This window comes from Rhinolophus ferrumequinum, chromosome 17 (genome assembly GCF_004115265.2).
Source record: "Rhinolophus ferrumequinum isolate MPI-CBG mRhiFer1 chromosome 17, mRhiFer1_v1.p, whole genome shotgun sequence".
In the NCBI taxonomy this organism is placed as follows: Eukaryota; Metazoa; Chordata; class Mammalia; order Chiroptera; family Rhinolophidae; genus Rhinolophus; species Rhinolophus ferrumequinum.
This window is the reverse complement of record NC_046300.1, coordinates 33,742,478-33,765,638: the sequence shown is the minus strand read 5'-3', so window position 1 is coordinate 33,765,638 and position 23,161 is coordinate 33,742,478. Positions and strand designations below refer to the sequence as shown.

At 44.6% G+C, this 23,161-nt stretch overlaps 2 protein-coding genes across 7 annotated transcripts in view; both read right to left on the bottom strand.

The window, feature by feature from the left end:
• The window catches only part of BFSP2 (beaded filament structural protein 2), a 62,511-nt gene extending 44,269 nt beyond the window's left edge, over window positions 1–18,242 (bottom strand). Inside the window, exon 1 of one of the 2 annotated variants that reach the window (XM_033132620.1) lies at window positions 17,685–18,242. In XM_033132620.1, the coding sequence (XP_032988511.1) occupies window positions 17,685–18,173 (489 nt within the window). In that variant the 5' untranslated portion in view covers window positions 18,174–18,242. The remainder of the gene's footprint in view (window positions 1–17,684) is intronic. The other variant, XM_033132621.1, reaches the window with a different exon arrangement.
• A 2,220-nt stretch (window positions 18,243–20,462) lies between these two features.
• TMEM108 (transmembrane protein 108) overlaps window positions 20,463–23,161 on the bottom strand; it is a 471,148-nt gene continuing 468,449 nt past the window's right edge. For all 5 annotated transcript variants that reach the window (XM_033132611.1, XM_033132610.1, XM_033132613.1 and 2 more), the window contains one exon: window positions 20,463–22,344. In XM_033132611.1, the coding sequence (XP_032988502.1) occupies window positions 22,222–22,344 (123 nt within the window). In that variant the 3' untranslated portion in view covers window positions 20,463–22,221. The remainder of the gene's footprint in view (window positions 22,345–23,161) is intronic.

The window sequence follows — 23,161 nt, the reverse complement described above, 5'->3', positions numbered from 1 at the left end:
CTGTATAAATTCTAGCCAGACCCAGATGCTGTGAAGCCAACTTACAACAGTCTCTGTCAAGGAAGAGCTTTCCAGCCCTGCTTTCCTCCTGTTTACACTTTGGCCGCCTTAGAAACAGCCGTGGGAGTGAGGCTGGGAGGGAAGCAAGAAAGAGCCAAAGCTGACCTCCCCTCCCCAGGTGTTGGGCCCTACCTGGGGGCAGGGGAGAAAATGAGCGTTGATGTATTAAACAATATATTGACTAGACATCCTATTTACTGAATTAAAACGATGTTTTGTGACTTGAATTGCGTGAAATTTTCAGTTATCTACAAGTGAGCAGGAAAATCATGAGACCATCCATGTTTGTATCCAGAGGCAGGGGACAGTATGTACATCCCCCAATCAGGTTGCAAGCGACTTTAGAAGAGGTCCCTTTCACACCAAAGCTACTTCTATAACTATACCTCATGAGTCCGTCCTGTACAATATACTTGACACCCATCACACGCCCAGCACTGTTTGGCCCAGAGCAGGCACTCAACAACATGTGGGTTTATTTACTCATCAGCCTTCTGAGACCTCAAGATCCTAGAGTTTGAGAATTTTGCTTTGAATATTTGAATTCCCATCGTACCTGGTGAAGAGTAGACCCACATTCAATGCCCGATGAATGAACATAATAAACCTGAATTCTGTGCCAGCCCCTTCACAGCTACCATGACAAATGTTGCACTGTGGACACTGCGGGTGAGGATGGAGGCAGGGCCAATGAATGCCAACATCACTGCTTACTTGTGATGTTAATTACACCCACAGACCCAGGAGCTGCAGCCTAATCTCTGGCACTCACAAAGCCTTTTCCCAGTCACGTTATTCTTCTTTAAATTTTAACAGGGTCAGGGCCATGATGGCAGGCATAATTGTCTCCCTCCTTTTGCAGAAAAAGTAGTGAAGGGAGAGATTAGGGATCTGTGCAAAGAATCTGGTGAGCTGAGTCTGGGCGGGAGTCGGGACCTCTGACTCCAAACTCAGGCCCTGATCTAAAGCCCAAAGCCACAGAAAATGCAACTGAAAGAGAATAGGAGGGCGGTGGTTTCTGCCATCACAGACGGAAGCAGGAGAGAATAAGAACGGAATTGCTGGCGACTACATGCAAAGCCTCAGGGCAAAGTGAAATTTATGGTTGATTTCTAATCTCGGGAAGTGGGAGCTGTTGTGGAAATTCCGACATGAATGCAGTGACTGCAGGGTGGCGTGAATCGCGTGGCTGGCCTCTCAGGGTCAGGGTGGCTTTGCAGTGAAGGGATAATGATAGTCATCCAGAACTTGACACAAATAACATTTTGCAGCTGGGTGACTAGGTGTGTAAGACAGTTCCCAGAGCAGCAAGAAGGTGATACCACTTGCCAAGAGAACTAGGTCAGAGGCAGCAGCTCGGGCCTTCCCTGGCCACTCCAATTTGGCCTGGAGGCCACTCTTGGATTTCTGTCACAAAATGGAATACTTCCGAGATACCAAGGGCGCCTCCCCTATTGCCTGTGTGTAAATGCTAATTCCTTCTCCCTGGGGTGCTGAGGAGCTGGCTGGACAGATGGCAGCAGGAGGGCCATGCTATCCAAGTAGTTATTTCCGTTTTCTACTACAAACCATCACAGAAATTGCTACCACAGGTTATTGAGTGCTTACCATGACCAGGTACCATGTGTCCCCGAAAATAAGACCTAGCCGGACAATCAGCTCTAGTGTGTCTTTTGGAGCAAAAATTAATATAAGACCCGGTCTTATTTTACTATAAGACCGGGAATATAATATAATATAATATAATATAATATAATATAATATAATATGATAATATAATACCGAATCTTGTATTAATTTTTGCTCCAAAAGACGCATTAGAGCTGATTGTTGGGCTAGGTCTTATTTTCAGGGAAACAGGGTATGCTAAGAGCTCTAAGTGAATTATTTGACAAGCCTGTGGAGTAAATATTATTATCGTCATCTCATAGATAAGAACATTGAAATTCAGAGAGGTTAAGAAATTTGTTTTAGGTCACAAGGTTGGTCCACGGCAGAGCCAGAATTTGAATTCAGTTCTTCTGGATTCTATAGCTTGTACCATTAATCACTGCCATACACTGTCCCTCCCTCTGTGCCTAGCACTGTGCTGGGTGTCAGGTTCAGGAGGGGTCAGACCACACCTCTGCTCATGGGGATCCTCAGTGTTACATGGAGGCTCAGAATGGCTGCAGTGGGTGCTCAGATGGCCATGACGACCGTGCGTGGCGGACGGGAAAGAAGATTCACTTACACCCGCGCAAGCTTCAGGTCAGACTCGAAGCTCGGGGCTGGTCCAAGTTGGAAACTGCAGGTGTCTGTTGGTTCAATTTAATCTGGATGTTTGTGACCTTGGATCAGGTGTGGGCTTTGTTCTCTCTCTTACTAACCCTCCACTCTGCCCCCTCCCTCCCCAATCTAGCCAATTCCTCCCTTCAGTCCCTTCATTTGGTAAGACCTGGGATATTATTCTGGCAGTGCGTGCGTGCGTGCGTGTGCGTGTGTGTGTGTGTGTTGGGGGCGCAGGTTAATAAAATTGCTGCTTCCTCAATGTTGGGGTACGTGCCACCAACTGACTCTCGGGAATGAAGGAGGTGGCCGCACTGCTGAACACGGCCAGTGGCAGCCAGCCAACCAGCTGAGCCACAAAGGATCAGGGACCTGGGCTCACTGGACAGCTGTTTCTTCTCTTTAGGCTCCATGTACTGCTCAGAGATAATGAGTAGCAGTGACAGAAAGGTCATGGCCTGAGACTCGGGCATCAGAGAATTCTACCCTCTCATTTTATAGACAAGAGCCTCCAAGTGAACGGGAACTGCCGCAGGGCACACAGGCAGGTGGCAGCCTAGTGAGGACTGACATGGAGGCAGCGGCACCTGGTCTTTTCATGTCTGTGGAGAGAAATGGTGAAGTGACCTCCTGCTTGCCAGAGTCATGAATGGGAATCTGGCCTATTCCCTATGTGTCTGCAGGGAGATGTCAGTTTGATCCAATCCTTTCTCTTAACAGTTGAGGAAACTGAAGTTGAAAGAGGTGGAGTAACTTGTCCAAGGTAACGCAGCCACTTAGTGACAGTTACTGTGTTTCTACTGTGTGACTAGTATTCTCTCAGGCTCTCTGTACCATGGCTTTCCTTTCTGAACCCCAAACTCCATGTGTTTTGATAGGATTTGGTATCTGATTTCAAGTGAAAAAGGAAGGGAAGGTGAACTGGATTAGGTGAAGGAATATTGGTATTACAGGAGGAACCTTTTACAATGAGATTTGAGGACCTATGACAAAATGTTGGAAATCAGGACTATAATGTGAAAAAAAAATTAGCTACTGTTATGGGTTGAATTGTGTACCACCCAAAAGATACATTGTAGTCCTAACCCCCCAGTGAATACCTGTGAATGTGACCTTATTTAGAAATAAGGTCTTTGTAGATATAATCAAGTTAAGATGATATCAAGTTAGGGTGGGTCCTAGTCCAATGTGACTGGTGTCCTTTTAAGAGGGAAATTTGGATGCAGACACACAGGGGGAATGAAGGCAGATTGGAGCAATGTATCAACAAGCCCAGGACTGGCAAGGGTGGCCAGCCACCACCAGGAGGTAGAAAGGAGGCATGAAACAGGTTCTGCCTCAGAGCCTACAGAAGGAACCAACCCTGCTGACATCTACCGTGTTTCCCCCCAAATAAGACCTAGCCGGACCATTAGCTCTAATGTTTCTTTTGGAGCAAAAATTAATATAAGACCCAGTCTTATTTTACTATAAGACCGGGTCTTTATAATGTAATGTAATATAATGTAATGTAATGTAATATAATAAATATAATATAACATAATATCATGTCTTATATTAAATTTTTCTCCAAAAGATGCATTAGAGCTGATGGTCCGGTTAGGTCTTATTTTCAGGGAAATAGGGTAAGTTCCTGCCTTCCTGAAGCTGACTTTCTAGTTCACCGCATTGTTTCTCTGAGTCGTCACAATCATCCTGGGAAATAGGGATCATTCTGACTCAACTTAAAGACAAGGAAACTCACTCTTAGAGGTCAGTCCTGGGCCAGGGCGTCACTTCTGGTTAGGATACAGCTGGGCCTGGATTTCATCCAGGATAAAGTGGATAAAGGGTATAGGTGGGTTTTGTCTGAGCCACCCCCCTGCTCTCTCTCACAGCTTAGGGGCATGACTTCCGAGATGCCTGGGGGGAGACAGGGAGGAGACAGGCAGGAGTGTGGGCCCAGAGACTCTTCCTGCTCAGCATTTCAGAGGCACAGAGTGGGCCCAGCCTCCTAAAGTCACAGCACAGTGCAAGAAACCATGCCTCAGCCCTTGGCCTGGAGTGTCGTGCAAAGCTCTGTGTGAGGAGGAGGCCTTTCACATGCCAGCTCTGTCTCCACAGCCTTCCCTTCCACCACTGAGCTTCAGGAGGCTGAGGAGGCCCAGTCTGGACATGAGGAAATAAAATCATGGCCCTGACAGCCGGCAGCCGGCTGCTAACAGATAGACCATAGTACTCAACCTGCACACAAACGTTCAGAGAGGATCAGCAGTAACCAGACAGGGTCACTCTGTGATCCTGGTGGGAAGAGACAGAGAGACACACCGTGATTGTGTCTGAACAGAGAGGCGAGGACACTCTGCAACCACAAAAATACCAACATTCCTTGTCCACCTAGCAAAGCGACGAGTGACTGCTGTTTATTAATGATAGCTCTGTGTCTGCGTCATTTTTTCTGTCCCCCGGATAAAACTTAGAAGATACTCAGTCATTAAATGGCCGCAATTCCTGACAGCATCAAATGCAGAACAAGTCCTTGTTCTTCAACGTTTTCCCAAATCACCCGGCACGAGCCCAGACCTCATGACGAGCCCCTCCCAACTAGTGTTTCTCCCAACCTGATTTTGCTCACCTATCAGTGTGCTCTTGGTGGTCTGCCTGGCTTTAACAGGTGCACGTCTCACCCACACATCCAGGATCCAAGGAGATTGGCATTGGAAGACCCCCCACGGGGTGTGGCCTCTCTCTTCCTACAATGAACTCTAAGCTCTTCAAATAGCCCATGGAACTAGGTGGTGGTGGGAGGTGATCACCCTCTAGGGGACACGGATCCCGCCCAGAAGTCTGTGGCATGCACTGCTGTAGGCTCGCGTTTTAGGGGGAGGCCGCCTCTCACCCATGAGGATGTCCACTTAACCCTGCTCAGATAAAGACATTCTGCCTCGAGGGCCGACAGCTCAGCACATTTTTCTGAGCGTTGAAATCACTGAGAGGGAAAAAGAAAAAAAAGAAAAAAAGAAATCCCAAGGGGGGCTGCAGCAAAGCTATTAAACTTTCAAGTCCCAACTCTGAGCGGCCTGACAGGCTGGAAGCCGCCCAGCCTGATGAATCACTGTAAGTTCCAGTGAGAGAGCGTGCTTGGGTAAGGACCAATGACTGTTTCTGACAGTTTCCTCCAAATTAAAAGAGGCAGAGGAGACAAAGCAGGCACATCCCAGAGTTTAAACTCCTCACAGACAATGGCTCTTGCTGACTATGACTCTATCTTATCAAACAGTGGGCAAAGTATATGCAGACCCATTTACACGTTGGGGTCTGGGGTTTGAGACGGGACTGACGCTGGTCTTATAAATAGTCTACCAGGAGGCTGTTAGTAATGTTTTGGGGGTAGACACAATACCGAATTGGTGCCGGCTGAGACACTAACTCAATAAGGAACTTAATTTTGGTGGGCTTCAGTCTCTCAGTCTATAAAATGGGTGTTGTGGGCTGAATTGTGTCCCCTTCAAATTAACATGTTGAAGTCCTAATCCCCAATACCTCAGGATGTGACTGTATTTGGAGATAGGGCCTTTAAAGGGGTAATTCAGTGAAAATGATGCCACAAAGGTGGCCCTAATCCAATCTGACTGGAGTCCTTGTAAGAAGATGAAATTTGGATACAGATGTGAAGAGGGAAGAAAGAAGATGTGAAGACAGCCATTTATAAGCCCAAAAGACAGTCCTCAGCAGAAACAGCCCTGCTGACACCTTGATCTCAGACTTCCAGCTTCCAGGACTGTGAGACATAAATTTCTGTTGTTCAAGCCACCCAGGCTGTGCTACGTTGTTGTGGCAGCCCAAGCGGCCTAATACACTGGGCATAACCCCATTTTCTTGGGTGACACAGATATTGTTGAGAGGATCAAATGAGACAATGAGTGAAATTTCCTGTTAAAACTTACATCTGAGTCCTGCAGTTCACAGTGAATGTGTGGACAGTTTTATCTTTATGAGTCTTATCCAAGTATATGATTTTGTTAGAAGACACTGGAGGGGAACCTGTAGAACCCCCAGAGTGTTTGTGCCCCTCCAGGGGGTGGCTGAAATGTGGGCAAACAATCCAGGAATTCAGGAGCCTGCCCAGGGCTGCCTAACTGGAGTTAGTGCTGGGCAGGGCTGGCTTTGGGGGTGCAGACTCCACCCTGGGGGTCCCTGGCTCCCAGGCCCCAGCAGGCGGTCTGAAATACTGCTGGGAGCAATGCACTTCGCAGGCAGTGTTCCTTAGGGGAAAGGGCAGGGGTGCACAGTCAGTGAACTCCCGAGATGCCCCAGGAGCTTCACTTCCTTGCCTCGTTTACTCCTCACAAGGACCCATGACCCATGAGAAAGCCATTTTGACCTTCATTATGTAGCTAAACAAACCGAGGCTCCGGGAAGTTAAGAAACACACCCCACGTAATAATAAATTCATTTATAGATAACCTTCCTTCTCAGAGTTGGCTGAGAGCAGCCTTGAGGAACCGGCTCTTACCTGGAGGCGTGGGACTGAAGACAATGAAGAAATGGCACCATTACAGGCAGGGACGGTGCCCTGACGACCTGCTCTGGGCAGCCTGGGCCAGAGGGAGCAGTGCGGGAGGAGTGAGTGAGGGGAGGGCCCAGGTGCTGGCGGTGTGCCGGCAGGTGTGGGCAGTTAGCCTTCCGGCACGGCACTTTAACTCCTGTATAACTTTGCCCTGGGTCTGCTGAAGGGGGCGGGGGTCCTTTCTAAATTCATGTCTTTCTCCATATTGTAGTATTTCCCCTAAGACTTATTTCAATGGTTATTCATTGGTCCTTGAAATAAATCAGTAAACATTACAAGCGTTTTCTAATAGCAGATCAGTTTTATAATGGTGTTCCACTCCCTGTGCACTGCTTTTCATTACCTACTGATAACAGCTGAAATCACGTCTCATTTCTGCTGAATAATGCATTCGTGACAGTCCACGCTACTAGCTCGTTTACAGCCAGAGATAAATGAGTTTTTGTGTGCTTTTCCCCAGTCAGACAGACGATAAACTAGGTTTTACTTTCCTAAATTGAGTTCTCAACTTCAGTGGATCAGCATAAACCCTCTGGGGAGCCCGCCGGGGGGGGGGGGGGTCGTGGGGGGGGACCTGTATAACGTTCTGCTAGGTTCAGCCAATCATTCAATAATTCCCCGTAAAGAGCCACCACATCTGTCCCTGGCACTTGCACCCTGCCTAGATTAAGCTTTAATTTAGTTCTTCTGGAGAGTGTGACCCATTAGGTCTTTCCAACTGCTCTTCTATATAGACGTTTAATTTTGTGGAGTTTTTGTTTGGACAGGAGGCTGTTGAGATGCATCTTTTCCTCTCCTACCAGACATGTCAGCAGAAGGGTTTTGTTGCTTTTGTGAGGCTGTGACGACTTCACTTGCCCTGGACCTGGCTGGAACCCCAACGCCTGCCCTGTCCCCCTCCCCCACAAGTAATAAGCTGCTGACATGAGTTTTATTACTTCAATTTTTTTTTAAAGGTGAAACATCCTAACAGTGCAACAAGGTATACAGCCCAAAAGTAAGCCCACTCCTATCCTACCCTTATCCCTCCTCACCTAACCCTCTCACTAGAAGCATCCATTGCTACCACTCCTTGTGAATGTTTCCAGAGTCTGCCTTCCCACATTTTTTTTTTAAACACAAATAGTATTGTATAGACAGGATTTTGCAGTCTGTCTTTTTACTCAAAATATTGGTGCTAGTTCCACATCAGTATATAACGAGCTTCCTTGTTCTCTCCTCGCAGCTGCCAAGAAGTCAGCTGCGCTATTTAGCTATATTGGAACTTCAGGTTGTTTCCAGTATTTCACTTCTGGTTTGGGATTTTAAAGCTCTCTGCCCCGAAAGTCAGGGTTCCAATTTGAAACCTGATCCTGGTTCTGTATTCAGCTCTTTCTGCCCAACCATGTGTTGGCCATCTTTGGTGTGCTGTGGCATACTCACTCTGTGCCAGGCTCTCAGAACAGAGCAGGGGCAGGGACCTGGGAAGAGATTGGCACTTGGTGGTGAGAACTTCAAACGTCTTGGCATAAATGATGTCGTCCAGCGCCCGCCACACTAACTCTAGTGTGTGGCTTCTATCAGCCCCAGATCATGTCCCTAGGATAGTCCCAGGCCCTGAAAATGCCTGCCTGATAAAAGCTCAAGCTGCCAAAAGAATTGACTGTTCGTTGCAGCCCAAACCTGACGAGATGCCCTTGACTTCCCTTTTCGTAGACTTCCCCTTTTGCTTTAGGAGACTTGGAATTGTAAATCCTTTCTCTGCCCCTTTGAGATATAAATCTCTTGTAAGCCAGAATGTTTTCTCAAGGGCTCCCCTGACTGTGAAATGCAAACATCTGTGGAGATAGCTCCCCTATCTCCCCGTTTCTGTGGGAGGGTATGATGCCGACTTTGGTGGGCGTCTAGCTGCTGTGTACTCCTGTCATAAAGATATGAGAACTGTGGATAAGCACCAATTAGCAAACACAGATGGCCTAATCACATAAAGCACCCCCCTCTCTTAACCTCCTTCAGTACTATGTTGATTTTTTTGTGTGTGTTTTTTTTTAACCACGCCCCAGTATTTGAAAAGCCTCCTGCCTTTTGATTCTGTGGAGCTGAGCTCAGTTCTATACTGAAGCCTCATTCTCTTACTGCAGTAGCCTGAATAAAATCTGTTTTGCCAATTTTAACAGGTGTCCATTGCAAAATTTCTCTTTGACAATTGGGAAGTCTGCCCCATGCACAGACTGCTTTGCAGATGGTCATGCTTGGTCTTGATTCCCAACCTTTGTCCATGTTGGACCTGGGCGAAAGGGCCATCTTCTAGCATGTTCTTTGTGTCCCGTATTTAGGCTTCACTTCCTGGTCCTTGCTCAGGATTAGTCGACAACTTACTCCCTTCCTATACTCCTGTAGCATGTGTGAGTTGAACAACTCATGAATGCATGTATGTAAACACTGTTGTGTATGTTACTACTCATTTAATGTCTGAATCTTTAAGTTTATTCCACAAACTTTAATTGGGCATTGGTTATGCACCCAGCAATTTACATACATGATTTCATCGTACGTAACTAATGGAACTGCCTTGTGAGGTAGATATTCTATCTTTGTTTTTGTTAGGAAAATTTGAAACATATACCAAAAGAGAGAATGGTATAAGGGACTCCCATATACCCTCACCTATATCTCCTCAATTTTCAACTCTGCTCAAATTATTTTGAACAAATCCCAGATATCATATTACTTCTTTTTTAAACATTTCAGTAGACACTGCTAAGTTATAAAGATGCTTTACAAAAACACATAACTTCACCACCATTACTACATCTAAAAATTAGTAACAATTCCTCGATATCATCAAATAACCAGTTCATCTTTTCTTAAGTGTCTAACCTATTTTTTAACAGTTTGTTTGAATAATGGTTCAAATAAAGTCCATTTTAAAGGGTCAATGTGTCAATTTAACCCCTTTCAATTTACAGGTTTCCGCCTCTCTTTTTTCCTTTGTAATTTTTGCTTGTTGACAAAATTGGGTCTTTTTAGTCCCCTAGTTTCCCCGCAGTCCGGATTTTGCTGATTTCATCCCTGTGTTGTCAATTAATGTGCTCAACTGACCTCAGTATTTCCTGGAAATAAGTACTTTTATCTTGAGATTTAATCGCATTCAGTTTTTTTTTTTTTTTAAAGACTACTTCATAGGTAGTGTCATGTATTTCACAAGCAGGTGCATAATGCCCGCTGGTCTCTGTTTTTGTGATATTAGTGGCCATTTGATGATCATTATTACCTAGGTCGATTATTTTATTATGGTTGCAAGATGGTGATATTTTATTTAATAATTAATATCAATTATAAATATAAATAAAATTAATAATAATTATATTATTATATATTTTTAGCTGGAATATATCTATAAAAGACACTTTCCTTTCTTACTATGATGTACGTACAGGTGTTATAGGAAAAGCAGAACAAAATGCCTGTTTCTCTCTCATTATTTATCAGTTTTCAAAATAATGAGTTGGTTACCCAGCAGACTCCAAAGGTAACTAAATAGGGATTTTTTTTCTTTGCATTATACTGAACTCATAGATGTAAGCATATTTGGTGTGTTTCAATCCGTTGCAGTTACTATTCTTACTGATACTTAACCATCTTTGGTTAGTGGGATCTCATTCAAATCGGCTCCTACGTGTTTTGTCATGACTCTAGTTCTTTATAACTTCCTTAGTTTTGGTATGGCAAGATATTTCAGACTCATCTTGTCCATTTCCTGCCCCCAAGCCTGAATTTAGCATTTCTCTTAGGAGCCTCTGTTTCTTTTAGTGAAAGAAGGTAGAAAACAAATCTGGGCCAAAAATGCCCATTGTCACCGGGTTGGCTATTATTTCTAGGTCTTTTCACTACCCAGAGCTATATATTTATTTTTTGATCACACACATCATGAGTTTATATCGATAATTCCAATTCAGATTTAGAAAAGAATTGTCACTAAACTTTATCAGACTTAAACAATGCATCTCCTTTCACCTATACTAAATCTCAGTTCTCAATGACACACTCTTGCTTTATCCCAGGACACACACACACACACACACACACACACACACACACACACACACCCAGTGTCAGAATGACAATACCAACACTACCACCAACAAGGTGATTACTAAAACTTATTTAAGATTCATTTTGCAGTACTCCTCTGTATCTCCACAAGGATATGCAGTCAAATTACTGTGGTTTAAAAGGTCACTTGGAGTAGTTCTTCTCTCTGTGATTATGCTATTAATTTGATACATAGTTGGATTCATTTGTTTCCTTTTTCCTTTTGATTTTTAGGATAAAATTTGTTTTGTAATCCTATAAAATAGTTGCATGGTTCCAAAATCATCTTCACATCACAAGATAAATTTTAAACATTCTAGTGTCTTACTTTTCTCTCTACCCTATTCCCTCTCTTCTCCTACAAGTGATCATTTAAAAACACTGTGGTTTATTTTTTCATTCTATTTTTTTTAATTACGAGCAAATGTGTATGTTTATGTTCATATCCCTCCCTTTATTTTAGATAAACGGGTAGAAGGACAGTCACATTCTCTCCATATAGAGCTATTCTTCATTTCTTCTGTAAATGTATCATTGCTTATTCAACTAGTCCCAGATTGTAGGTATTTGGGTTGTTTCCAGTCTTTTTCTATTATTTCTTCTTTTTTTTAAGATTGAAATAAACAGCTTTATGCATACTACTCATTCATTTTTTTTCTCAATGTGTTGTTGGGAGAGATTCCTGGAAGCGGGATTGCTGGATCAAATTTCATATACATAAATGCATGTATAATTTGTCTAGATTTTGCCAAATTTTACTCCAAAAAGGTTGTAACATTTTCTACTCCCATCAGAACTGTATGAATTTGTCTGTTTTCCTAGAGCTTCATCAACAAAATAGATTGACATACTTTAGGAGTTTTGCCAATCTGATAGTTGAAAATGGTACCTAAGGTAGTTTTTTTTTTTTTTTTTTTTTAAATTTCTCTTATTATGAGTGAAGTTGAGCATCCTTTTATATGGCTAAAAACCATTTTCATTTATTTTTTATGTCAACTGTCCATTCATATTTCTAGTCTATATAAAAATAAGAGTGTTACTGGCTATTTTTTAAACCTCAAATTTTAAATGCTGTTTATAGAATAGGGATATTAGCCTTTTATATTCTAAGCTGCAAATGCTTTTTTTTTTTTTTCTAGGTTGTCATTTATATTTGCTTATGGCATTATTCTGCAATGCAAAACTGCAAAATTTAAAAATTTCTGGTAATCAAATTTATCAATTTTTTTCTTTTATTGATTTTAGATTTTAAATTATATCAAGGAAAAATTTCCCACACCAAGGCTATAAAGAAATTCATCTGTGCTTTCTTCTGATATGGTTTCCTTTTTAATATTTGAATATATGATACATTTGGAATTGATCCCAGGGTACAGTAAGGGATGGATCCAATTTTATTATTTTCCTTCTGACTGTCCATTTGTCTGAATACCATTTATTAAGAAGTCCATTCTTTCCTCCATTGGTTTTCAAATGCTGCCTTTAGCAATACTAAATTTCCGCATATAGTACGGCCTACTTTTGAATTTTCTGTTCTGTTCCATTGGTGTTCCCATCTTTTATATGCCAATATGAAACAGCTTTAATGATCGAGACTTGCTAGTATGTTTTAGTGTCTGGGAAAGCTGCTGCTTCCCTTGCTTTTCTCCCCTCCCCCGTTCCCCCCCAGTTTTTCTTTTTGGGTATTCTTGCCTTTTTGTTCCTACAAATAAAATTTATAATAAACCCATCCAGTTCTAAAAAACTTGGTATTTCAAAAATTAGATTACATTAAGTTTATAAATTAATTTAGAACTGACATCTTTATGCTATTGAGTCCTTATATTCAAGGACGTGATATTTTTTTGCATTTGCGTCTTTTAAGGAGGGTTTTTATTGTTTCTCATAGAGATTTTGGACATTTCTTGTTAAGTTTATTAAGAGGCATTTCATTTTTTGCTATTATAAATGAGATTTTCTCTTCCCTTATATCTTTTTTGTTGTTTGTATGTATGCTATTTATATATATGGTAATGTTACTTTATAACCTGCTACTTTACTAAAATTACCTCATTGTTTGTTGTACAGTTTTCATGTGGATCCTCTTGAGCCTTCCAGAAAGACCAACATTTTCCCTCTTTCCATTTCTTAACACCTCCAGTTGCTTTCTGTTGTCTAATCACATTGAATATTGTGTCTGACCAATGTTACATAGTAGTAGAAATGGTGGACATCCTTTTCTTTTTAATTTCTGTAGGAAGAATACTAGTGTTTTCTCCTTTGAGATATTTTATCATGTCAAGAAAGTCTCCAAACATCCTCATTATATAGATGAGAAATGGAGATGTAGAGAGATCAACGAAGAACTCAAGGTCACACAGGGCCTGAGTTTGACCTCAGGGCTCTCTGGCTTCAAAATCTCCTGTCTTTGCATAAATTTCAACTACAGTATTGCCATGGGGATATGAAAGACAGTTTGGGGACTATAATCAATAATGTTGTAAAGATCTTGTAGAGTGTCAGATGAGCACATGTCTTTTTAGGGAGACCACTTCATGGACGGTGTAGATGCCTGACCACTGCACTGTACACCTGAAGCTGAAGCTGAATAACATTGTATGTCAACTATAATTTAATGTATATAGTCATGGGATATGGAGTACAGCATAGGGAATAGAGTCAATGGAATTATAATAGATATATACAATGTCAGAGGGGCAATAGATTGGGGGAGGGGGGTTATCACTTTGTGAGGGGTGAAATGTCTAACTATTACGTTGTTTTGTACACCTGAAACTAAACAAAACAAAACAAAGCAAAGAAACCCTCCTGTCTTTGCAACACCCCCCCGCATTTTTCGTCATCTAGACTCCTCTGTCCTCCATTCTTCAACATGGACCACACACTTTAAGAAATCTTGAGATTTAAGAGTGGCTGAGCTCAGTGTTTTGCAAGGGCACAGAAAGAGGCCCAAGTGACAGGGTTCAGTCTCTCCCCTATGTTCTTTAGCAATTCTGCTCTTTCCCAGATACTCTATGTAGTAAAACAAGAGCCCCCAGGAAATCAGAAACCACCCTTCTTAGAAAGCAGTTTATTGACCACCTATATTACTTGACCATAACCCTTGGGAGAAGACTTACGCCTCCTTCCCCTCCCTGCTCCATCAAAATATCTCTTCTAGTCTTATATACGCTGTTTCCCTGAAAATAAGATCTAGTTGGACAATCAGCTCTAATGCGTCTTTTGGAGCAAAAATTAATATAAGACCCGGTCTTATATTCTATTGTATAAGATCGGGTCTTATATTATAGTAAAATAAGACTGGGTCTTATATTAATTTTTGCTCCAAAAGACGCATTAGAGCTGATTGTCCAGCTAGGTCTTATTTTTGGGGAAACACAGTATCAGCCTCCCTAAAAGGAATTCTCCTGAACATATTTTCTCTGCATAGTTACATGTCTAATGATACTTTAGTGTACCTTATAGCTTGCCTAACAGAGTGACTACCTCACTGGCCTGCTCTGACCAAATGAATTGTATTTCTTAAAACATAGATGGAGTGGTTTTATCTTGGATAAATGTACTCAGGCTTTTGCAGATTCTAAAATAGCTCATGGTTCTTTCTCCCCCAGTTTGACCCCCCCCTCCCATCCCCACTCCTTTCAGGGACACTAGGTTGTGAAATGTGAACAACGACCCTGTTGCCTTTCTTTTTATTTAGTGGGGAGGGATTAGTTCTTATTTCTTTAAAAACAAAAATGAAAAATTCTGCTAGGACCATAGGTCCTAAGGGGAGAGAAACCTGGCCCTAATCTAGATTGCTTATTTCCAGCTGTTTCCCTCAATAGGCAGGTCCCCAGAGTATGGACAGAAAAGGGACTGTAAGCGGCAGTCTCATTTTAAATCAGGCCCTTTTAAAATTCTAATCCTCTTGCCTTTCAGTAATTTTGAGTTCTCCTTTCCTCCAGCTGACAGCCTTTGCTGTCAAAGGTGTCAGCTGCTGTTTTCTCCCATAGAGGCCACTGATTTCGGTGGAAAGCTAAGCCTCCACGGTCCCCTTTCTTCCCCAGGCGGCATGTGCTGGTCCCGGCGTCTGCTCACAGCTGTGAGATGCAGCCTCTGTACTCTACCTCCTTTGTCCCCACTTCTTTCTATCTGCAGTTCTGAAGTAAGAAGCTGTCTAATTTCAGTCTTGTGTTTGGCCTGTTTGAGGATGAAAGGGCCTGCTGTCACCAGAAGTTACTATCTGCATCATTCACGTGGCAAGACAAGTCAGGAGCACTCAGCAGAGCTGGAGAGGGGACGGGCCATCTCTGTCTGGGCGACGGGGAGGTGCTGGGCCCTCCGTGGTCACCACCTGGGAATTTTCCTGTCTCTGTTCACTGCTTAGCAGGAGAAATGGCTGAGAGGTTCTAACACAGAGGAGGGAGACGTTTGCAATGGAAAAGGAGCTTCACATGCATTAGCCCTCCCCAGGACTGGCTATATTATTTGTAGGTCCCAGTGTAAAATAAAAAGGCAGAGCACCTTGTGCAAAAAGCAGAGAACAAAAGAGCCTTTAAAAGCTTTTATCCCATCTTCCATGGTTTTTCTCTAGTCCTGTCATGGTAATTTTGTTATTTAATCTCGTACTCTGTCAGGCGCAGGGATTCTCAAGGGGCGAGTGCAAACCCTCATAGGTGCCTGGGGGCCCTGCCACACCCTTTGGGGCACTGTGTGGTCCACCAGCTTCTGGGTTACCCCTCCTCCCAACCGCTGGACTGATGTGCTATGTCCTGGCCAACGGGAGGGAAGTGAACGAGGCACCTCCTTTCCCATAGACGGGCCACCCCAACGCATGGAGAACAGGGGACCCTGAAGAGTATTGAAACAGTGCACTGTGGCTGCACTGGTTTCCCTGTATAGTGTTCTGGTCTGTAGTCTACCTGCAGACAGCAACCATGCAACTTATTATCTACGGATCTGCGGGAATATCCACGGCATTGTTACTCCCATTTCACCGTTAAAGAAACTGAGGATCAGAGAAGTTGGGTAAATTGTCCAAGCTCCTGTGGCTAGCTGGAGTCAGACCAAGTCAGTGTCTGTTGCATATGGACTCATTTCTTGGCCATACTCTTTGACCTAGAAATTGGGACGCCTGTCTTATGAAAAGTCTGTGTGACATTGAGTGCAAGAAATTATCCTGTAGATGCTGAGATATTGGCATATCTAGGGACATTCTGGTGTTTTATAGGACACAAATATTTGGAATCAGGACTGTTGGGGTGAATCTTGGAGGAACAGCTACCTGAGATTTGAAGACTTTAAGGCCCCGGGCGTGCTCTGAGATGGATCTCCCTCACAGCCCAGCTGGATGCCAGCTCCAGGGCAAAGCAGAGAGGACAGTGTTGTGTGTTGTGTGTACTGTGTTGTCAGTCAGTCACTGACTGACAGTGAAGGAGAAGCATTCTGGGATGAAATAAAAGGCAGGAGGGGCAAATGGGGAGCCCTTTAGTGTGTCTGCTCAGCATCACCCAACCTCTCACAAATGAAGGTTTGTGACCTCATCTCGGGGGGCTGCATGCTGGGACCCAGGGAGCAAGGGGTCTGAGCTGGCAGTTCCTGGCTGGCTGAGAGGCTGATTTAGCTCCAAGGGATCCCAAGGGCAGCATTTGGTGGAGGCAGGGAGAAGAGAAGGCAGCCACCCACAAAGAGACAGATGAGTTGTGCAATGCTGGCTGGAGTCCCAGCGTTAGACCCACAGCCTGCAGACCAGATATGATGGATGAGCTGGGCACTCACTCTGCAGAAATCACCCTGGAGAGCAGCTCCTGACTAAGAGGAAAAGATGAAATCTCTGTGTCCTGCCCTATCTAATAATATAGCCACATATAACAAAAATGAAATACGATAAACATTTCAATTCCTCAGTCTCATTACTCACATTTCAAGTGCCCAGTAGCCATCGGAGGCTAGTGGCAGCCACACCGGACAGTGTGGCTATTAGACATTTCTATCATTGCAGCAAATTCCATCAGAAGGTAAATTATTTCATTAATATTTTTTATATTGATTACATGTTGAAATAACATTTAAAATACATTGAGTTAAATAAGATATAATGTCACCTGTTTCTTTTTACTTCTTTTTTTTTACTGTGGGTAATAGAAACTTGTAAATTATCTATTTCTATTGGACAGTGCAGTTATAGATATAGGAACACAGCTCCACGTATTCATTATTTTTAATGCTACACCCACGTGATGGTATTCCATTCGATGGCGGCTGTAAAAACCCTTTCTTAACGCAAAAGTAACAGAGGCAGCCCGAGGTAATGGGACCAAAGCAAGCTTTGGAGGCAGAAAAATTCAGGTTCAAATCTCAGCTCCATTACCCTACTAGCTGCACGATCTTGGCCAAAGAACCTTTTTTTTTTGGGCCCCCGTTTTCTAATCTGAAAAGCGCCATCAGTGAATGAGCCACCGCATAGCACTGCTGTGAACATCAAAGGAGACAGTGCTCGCAGAGGGACTCGTGTGGGGCGGGCCCCTAGGACACCGCACTTATTGCCGTTATTATTGCCATTAGTATTTTTGGCATGGAAGTGGAGGAGGTTATGGTCAGTTTCTTTGGCCTCAGACCACTTGCCCCTTGCCACCGGCCTCAGCCTGCTTGTTCTCTGATAATGACCTCCCAGAGATGGAGCAAAAGGCAGCAGTCGGCATCCCCTCCCGGAGCCTCTGCAAAGCCCTTGGGCACGGGCACTGGCACTCACCTGCTGGCAGCTGCTGGCCCAGGAGGCCCTGAGCGCTCCCCAGCCCTCCGAGCGCTCGGCCCTGCTCTCCAGGTGCGTCCGCAGTTGTGCCTCCAGCTCCTGGCTGACTTGCTCAAGGGCATGCACCTTGGCCATGTATTCCACCAGGCAGCCCCCCAGGTCTTCAATGGCACTGGGGTCCCTCTCCGGGACTGGAGCAGGCGCTGTGGCCAGGCTGGAGCTCTGCAGCCCCTGCAGGAAGAAACTGCTGATGCCCAGGGCTCGGCGGGTCACGCGGGCACCCAGTCCACCTGGGTACCCACTGGGCGCCATTCCTACATAGACCCTGGGTGCTCGGACAAGCCCACCCATGGCATTGGTCCTGGAGCCCGGGGGGCTATCCAGGGAAGACGGTGACTGTATTCCCTTGAAGGATGCCCTGCGCCTCTGCAGGGACATGCTGGAGCTGGCACCGGTGGGCGCACCCACCACCACTCTCCTTGAGCTCATCACCCCTTCTGCCTCTGCTGTGCCTAGTGGGTTTACAGAGTCCAGTGGCTTTTGCTTTCCAGCCCCAGTGTCCCTGTGGCCCAGTCACAGGCCTCTCTGGAAGCTCCCCTCTCCCCAGGGCTGCTTTGTCTGCTGTTTTTCCATGAGTTTCCATCATTCACTGAGCTGAAAGAGAACCAGCCCTGTCCAGGGCTGCGTGCAGAGAGGGCCTCGTGTATTCTCTGCAGGGTCATGTGCCTGACCACCCAGATTTTTCTGCTGGGGGTGGGGGAGGCTGAATCAGTGCAGGCTGTAGGGGTGGCTCATCTGGATTTGTGTATTTCACTACCTAAGAGAGGTAAGTGAACAAGTATCACTTGTTCTAAGAGAGGGCAAGGCAAGTATCAAGCACCCCCATTGCACAGAGGAATAAACTGAGGTTCAGATTACAAGTGTAGTGGATGGCTGAGCCAGGACTCAATCAATCCAGGTATTCCCGGGCCAATCTTAGGGCTTTCTACATCCTTCTACATGTGGTGTGTGTGAATGTGCACACATGTCTAGACAGGTAATAGAGGATGGAAACAGACGTGAGCCAGCCATGGCAGGAGGCAGCCCCAGAGTCTCAAGAGGAACAAACCAAGCCTCTTGCTTCCTTTACCCTCCCTCAGTCCTGGGAGCAGCTTCATGTCCCTTCTTAGCATCTTTCTTCCCTCAAAAACTGCTTTCATCAGCTGCCAGATTTTGGCCACATGGTTGCACCTCTCTGAACCGTCCTTCCTACTCACTGGCCTGGGCTCTTAACTCATTAATGCATTAGACAAGGGACATTGGGCAAATGTAGGTCCCATATCTGTTGGGCACCTATTATGCTCTAGCCGTTTCCTATACATCTGTTTCTCCATCTGCCAGAAAACTATTAAGTAACAAAAAGAGAAGGTTTTCCAGTAAGCTCTTTATGGGTACTCCCAGTTGGGAATCGATAACACTGTTGTTTTTAATTCCTATCTTCAGAACCCACTAAGGTGTGTTGTCATGGTCCCACCCCAGTCACTTCTTCAGCCCCAGGGATGACAAGATGGACCTAAAAACCACTGCACTTGAGGCTTACCCTAGAGAAATCAAGTAACCAAAACCCAGGGACTGGGTATTATCCCAGATCCTGCAATGTGGAAATCCACCTCCAGTGAGAAGGGGAGGGCATCAGTGTGTTGAATCCTTTCCAGGGCTGTGTATGACTTCCAGGTTTTCTTTCACTGGGTTCTCACTTCCACCCTTAGGTACAGGGTTGACATGTACTGTCATTTGGGCTGCATACCGCACAACTCCAGAAATGTCATCCCATGTCCTGTGACTGGCTATGACTTGCCCAACGTTCCATGTTCAGAAAGTAGCAGAGCTTGGATGAGGCCTCTTCTGACTCCTGGTCCAGTGACTCATGTAGGACAACCTCTGTCTCCTACCACCCAGAGCGCAGGGTACTTACCCAAGGCGACACAGGAAGAGGTAAGCACCCTGGTCGCCTACTGGAATATTCTATGTGCTCTTCCTTGTTGATTAGGACACCATGGCTCTTCTTCCTTCTTCTTCTAGTTTGTCTTTTTGAGATGACACAGAAGGTACTTTATAAATATCAATGTTGGTTAAATGAGTAAAAGATTAAGGAACTATCTTGCTCAAGTAAAGGCCGGCTGTGTCCCTTGTTTATTTAGATGTGGTATTCTTACTGTGAACACCACCTCTGGTGCCCCCTGAAGGGACCAGGGTGCCCATGAGACTGTGTTATAACAACCACCTAATACTGAGTCCCGAGGAGCTGCACTCTCGTGAATTGCAGGATGTATCGTCCAAGGCTAAATGAAGGGTTCAAGCATCTAAGTTGTTTGCAAAGGTTTAGGTACTATTATTTAGTACAGAATGGTAACACTCAGTGGCCGGGTTAACTTCAGATTTCTCTGACCCAAAGATATTTCCAATAAAGACCCGAGCTTTGGGGTGGGGGAGGATAAGAAGGGGATGTACCCTAATTGATACCAGTGTCTCCGAAGACCTGAAGCGAGATGATTCTCATTTGGAGAAATCACAAACATGTTTTAAAGGTTTTAGCTTATCAAATAATAAATTGCTAATCCTATTAGCTCATCATTTTTATAAAACCCAATTTACTGTTAAAATAGATTAAACAATACAGATGGATGTTAGGTGGTATTAGTACTAAAGGAAGACTTAAAAGCTATTTTAAAATGAGAAGAATACAAAATGTCTTAGCAACTTAGTCCTCTGGCTAATAAAATAAGTTTATTTATATATACATAGTAGCTGAATTCTGTCTATAAGGAAAAATAAGTCATACATCCACATATGTATATATAACATATGTATCTTTGATTACATATATTATATATAAATTTTACTTTACAAACAGCTTTCTATATAGACACACACATATTAATACAGTAAATGCAGCAGCTAACAGAAATATTATGATCAGGTTAAAAGGTCAGACAACAGCACACTAGAAAATTAATTTCAGAACAACATTGAACCTGCTTCTTTGTGGGTTGAAAAGTCTTGGAAGAGAGACAACCACTGAACTCATGTTAAGTACGGTCATACAGCATTGAGAGCACACATTTTTGAAGGCCATCTTTTTTTTTTTAAAAAGGAAAATGTAGGGAGAAAGGAAAAGTCATGATAAAAGACCACAGCAACAACACAAACGTATGAATCAACATTCAAATTCAATTCCCAATCTGACTATAAGAACATCTATATTCAAAATATACTATCAAACTATTTTTCTTTTAGAGAAAGGAAGTGTCAAAGCAGTTATCTTTTGTCCCAGCCACTATCTACTAGGAAAAAAAATGGAGAAACAGACATTTCTGGAAGGCCCTCTCTCATTTCTGAGGGTCTGACCGTTGGCCAAGCTGGATGCAGTGTGGGTGTAGGAAGCTGCCCACCGTCGGGAGCAGTACAGGAGGACTGGAAGTGAAAGCTGGGTGGCGAGTCCATCAGATGACCCCCACATGGGTCTGCAAGGCCAAGGAGGGAGTGATGTAATGATTCCTCTCCCAAACGATCACGTTGGAAATCTCGTTTTTTTAAGATGACAGGACGACGACTTAGGAAATGACAGCTCTACACTTCAAGGCTTCTTACAGAAACGTGCTCCTCGAGGGCATAGTCCGATGGCCTCTTGAGAAAACGAAGCTGAATCTCAATACGCATGTGACCCTTAAAGAAGGACAAGCATTCTCAAGCTCCAGGCTGGGATCCGCATCTAAACCCTCTCCAGACAAAGGCACGAGACGAGCGTTGACTGCAGATGTGGGTGTTGGAGAGGATGCAGGCATGTGCTCAGAGGGGAGCCGTTTTTCACGAGGGAAAGGCAGTCCTGTCAGCACAGCGGAAGGTCCCTGTCGTGTGATGGTACAGGGCTGTGGCCTTAGGATGCCTGATGGACTCCGAGGATCCCGGAGGGCTGCTGCCCCTGCCTGCGTCTGCTCGGCTGGCCTCGCGCTTCACAGCCAGTGGTGCCATGGTGAGGCTCCAGGGCACTCATCCGCTGCGGTGATGACATGTCCCCTGTCCTGCTTTAGTGCATGAGTCTGTCACCTCTTCCCCCCAGGTGGCCCTTCACGGGTGTGCATAGGAGGGGGAAGGCAGGGGGTCAGATGGAATCAAGAGGAACCAGAGCTTTAAGAAGCACGCGAAGGGCCAGGCTCATGACCATTGAACTCTCCGCTTCCACAGTCAGTCTCTTCCCTGACCTGCCGAGGGCGGCTGAGACCCACAAGTGCTCAAGGACAGTGATTAAGAGAAGCAATCAATGCAACGGCTTTGCTTAGAAACACCTTTATTTTATAAAGCCACGGATCGTTCTGTAAAGTTTTTGTTTTTAAACCACACTTATAAAAAAGATGTTGACAATTCTTAGGGAAAAAAAAAAGCCGAAAATGTTTCTCATTAAGTCAGGGCTACACAAAGATTATATTCGTAATATATATTTGTATATTTGTAATTTAGAGACGAAAGGTAGGGAATGGCAAAGCGAGGGCTGCCGCACTTAGATCTCTGATACCTGATCGGGTCCCACAAACAGTGTTTCTTGGCAGAAGGGGTTAACCAGGACCATCCCAGTGTGTCTGTAGTCGCCATTGGCTGGGGAGCGGGGCTCCGAGAGCTGGTCCTGGGGCGAGACAGGGAGGAGATGGTGTGAGCAGGGAGGGTTCTAGAGGCGGCCATTCTTAAAGAAATGTACCCATGGGGACATTGAATTTCACTGAGATTGCTTGGTAAACATTTTTCATCATCCTCACTGCCAATGCTGAGGTACAGAGCCCGCTCGGCTCTTCTTTAGATTTTTAGAGCAGCTTCTAAAAAAGATTCCCTGCTTCCTGAATCACCCCCACCTCAGATTGCTGGAAATGATATTGCTCTCCTTGTCAACGTCCCTGTTGGCCATACACCCAGTGCACGGCTCACTGCGAGAATGGGCAAACCCTGGTCCACTTGGGCCCCAGACTCTGCTTCCTGCCTCTCTCACAGACCTCTGTGAGACCTTGCTGCTTTTCCTCCCTGAACACACCCTACATCTGCCCACCTCTTTCTTTCCTCTCCTGCCACGACCCACCTGTCAGAGCCTTCAAGGGCTAATTCCTCCCCTCCTGAATCCTTGCCCCATTTCTTGTAGATGTGCTGAGGTGAATGGATCTGAATCTCTGTGGGACTGCACAATAGGTGGTAAGTGAATAATTCAGTCGGTCTACACAGCTCCAGGAGTGGAAAAGCCTAGAAATGAGCAACCCACGGCTCATAGCATCTCAATGGCTGTGGCTTCAACTACCGAGCACTGCAAGCATCGGTGGACCACTCACCGGCCGTACTCAGACTCAGGCTCAGGTGTCAATGTAGGAGAGAAAAAGGCATAGCTTGTTCCATATCTAAACAACTGGAGTCTCAGAACCTGCAGGCGATTTCAGGGCAAAGGCTCATCCACAGGCCGA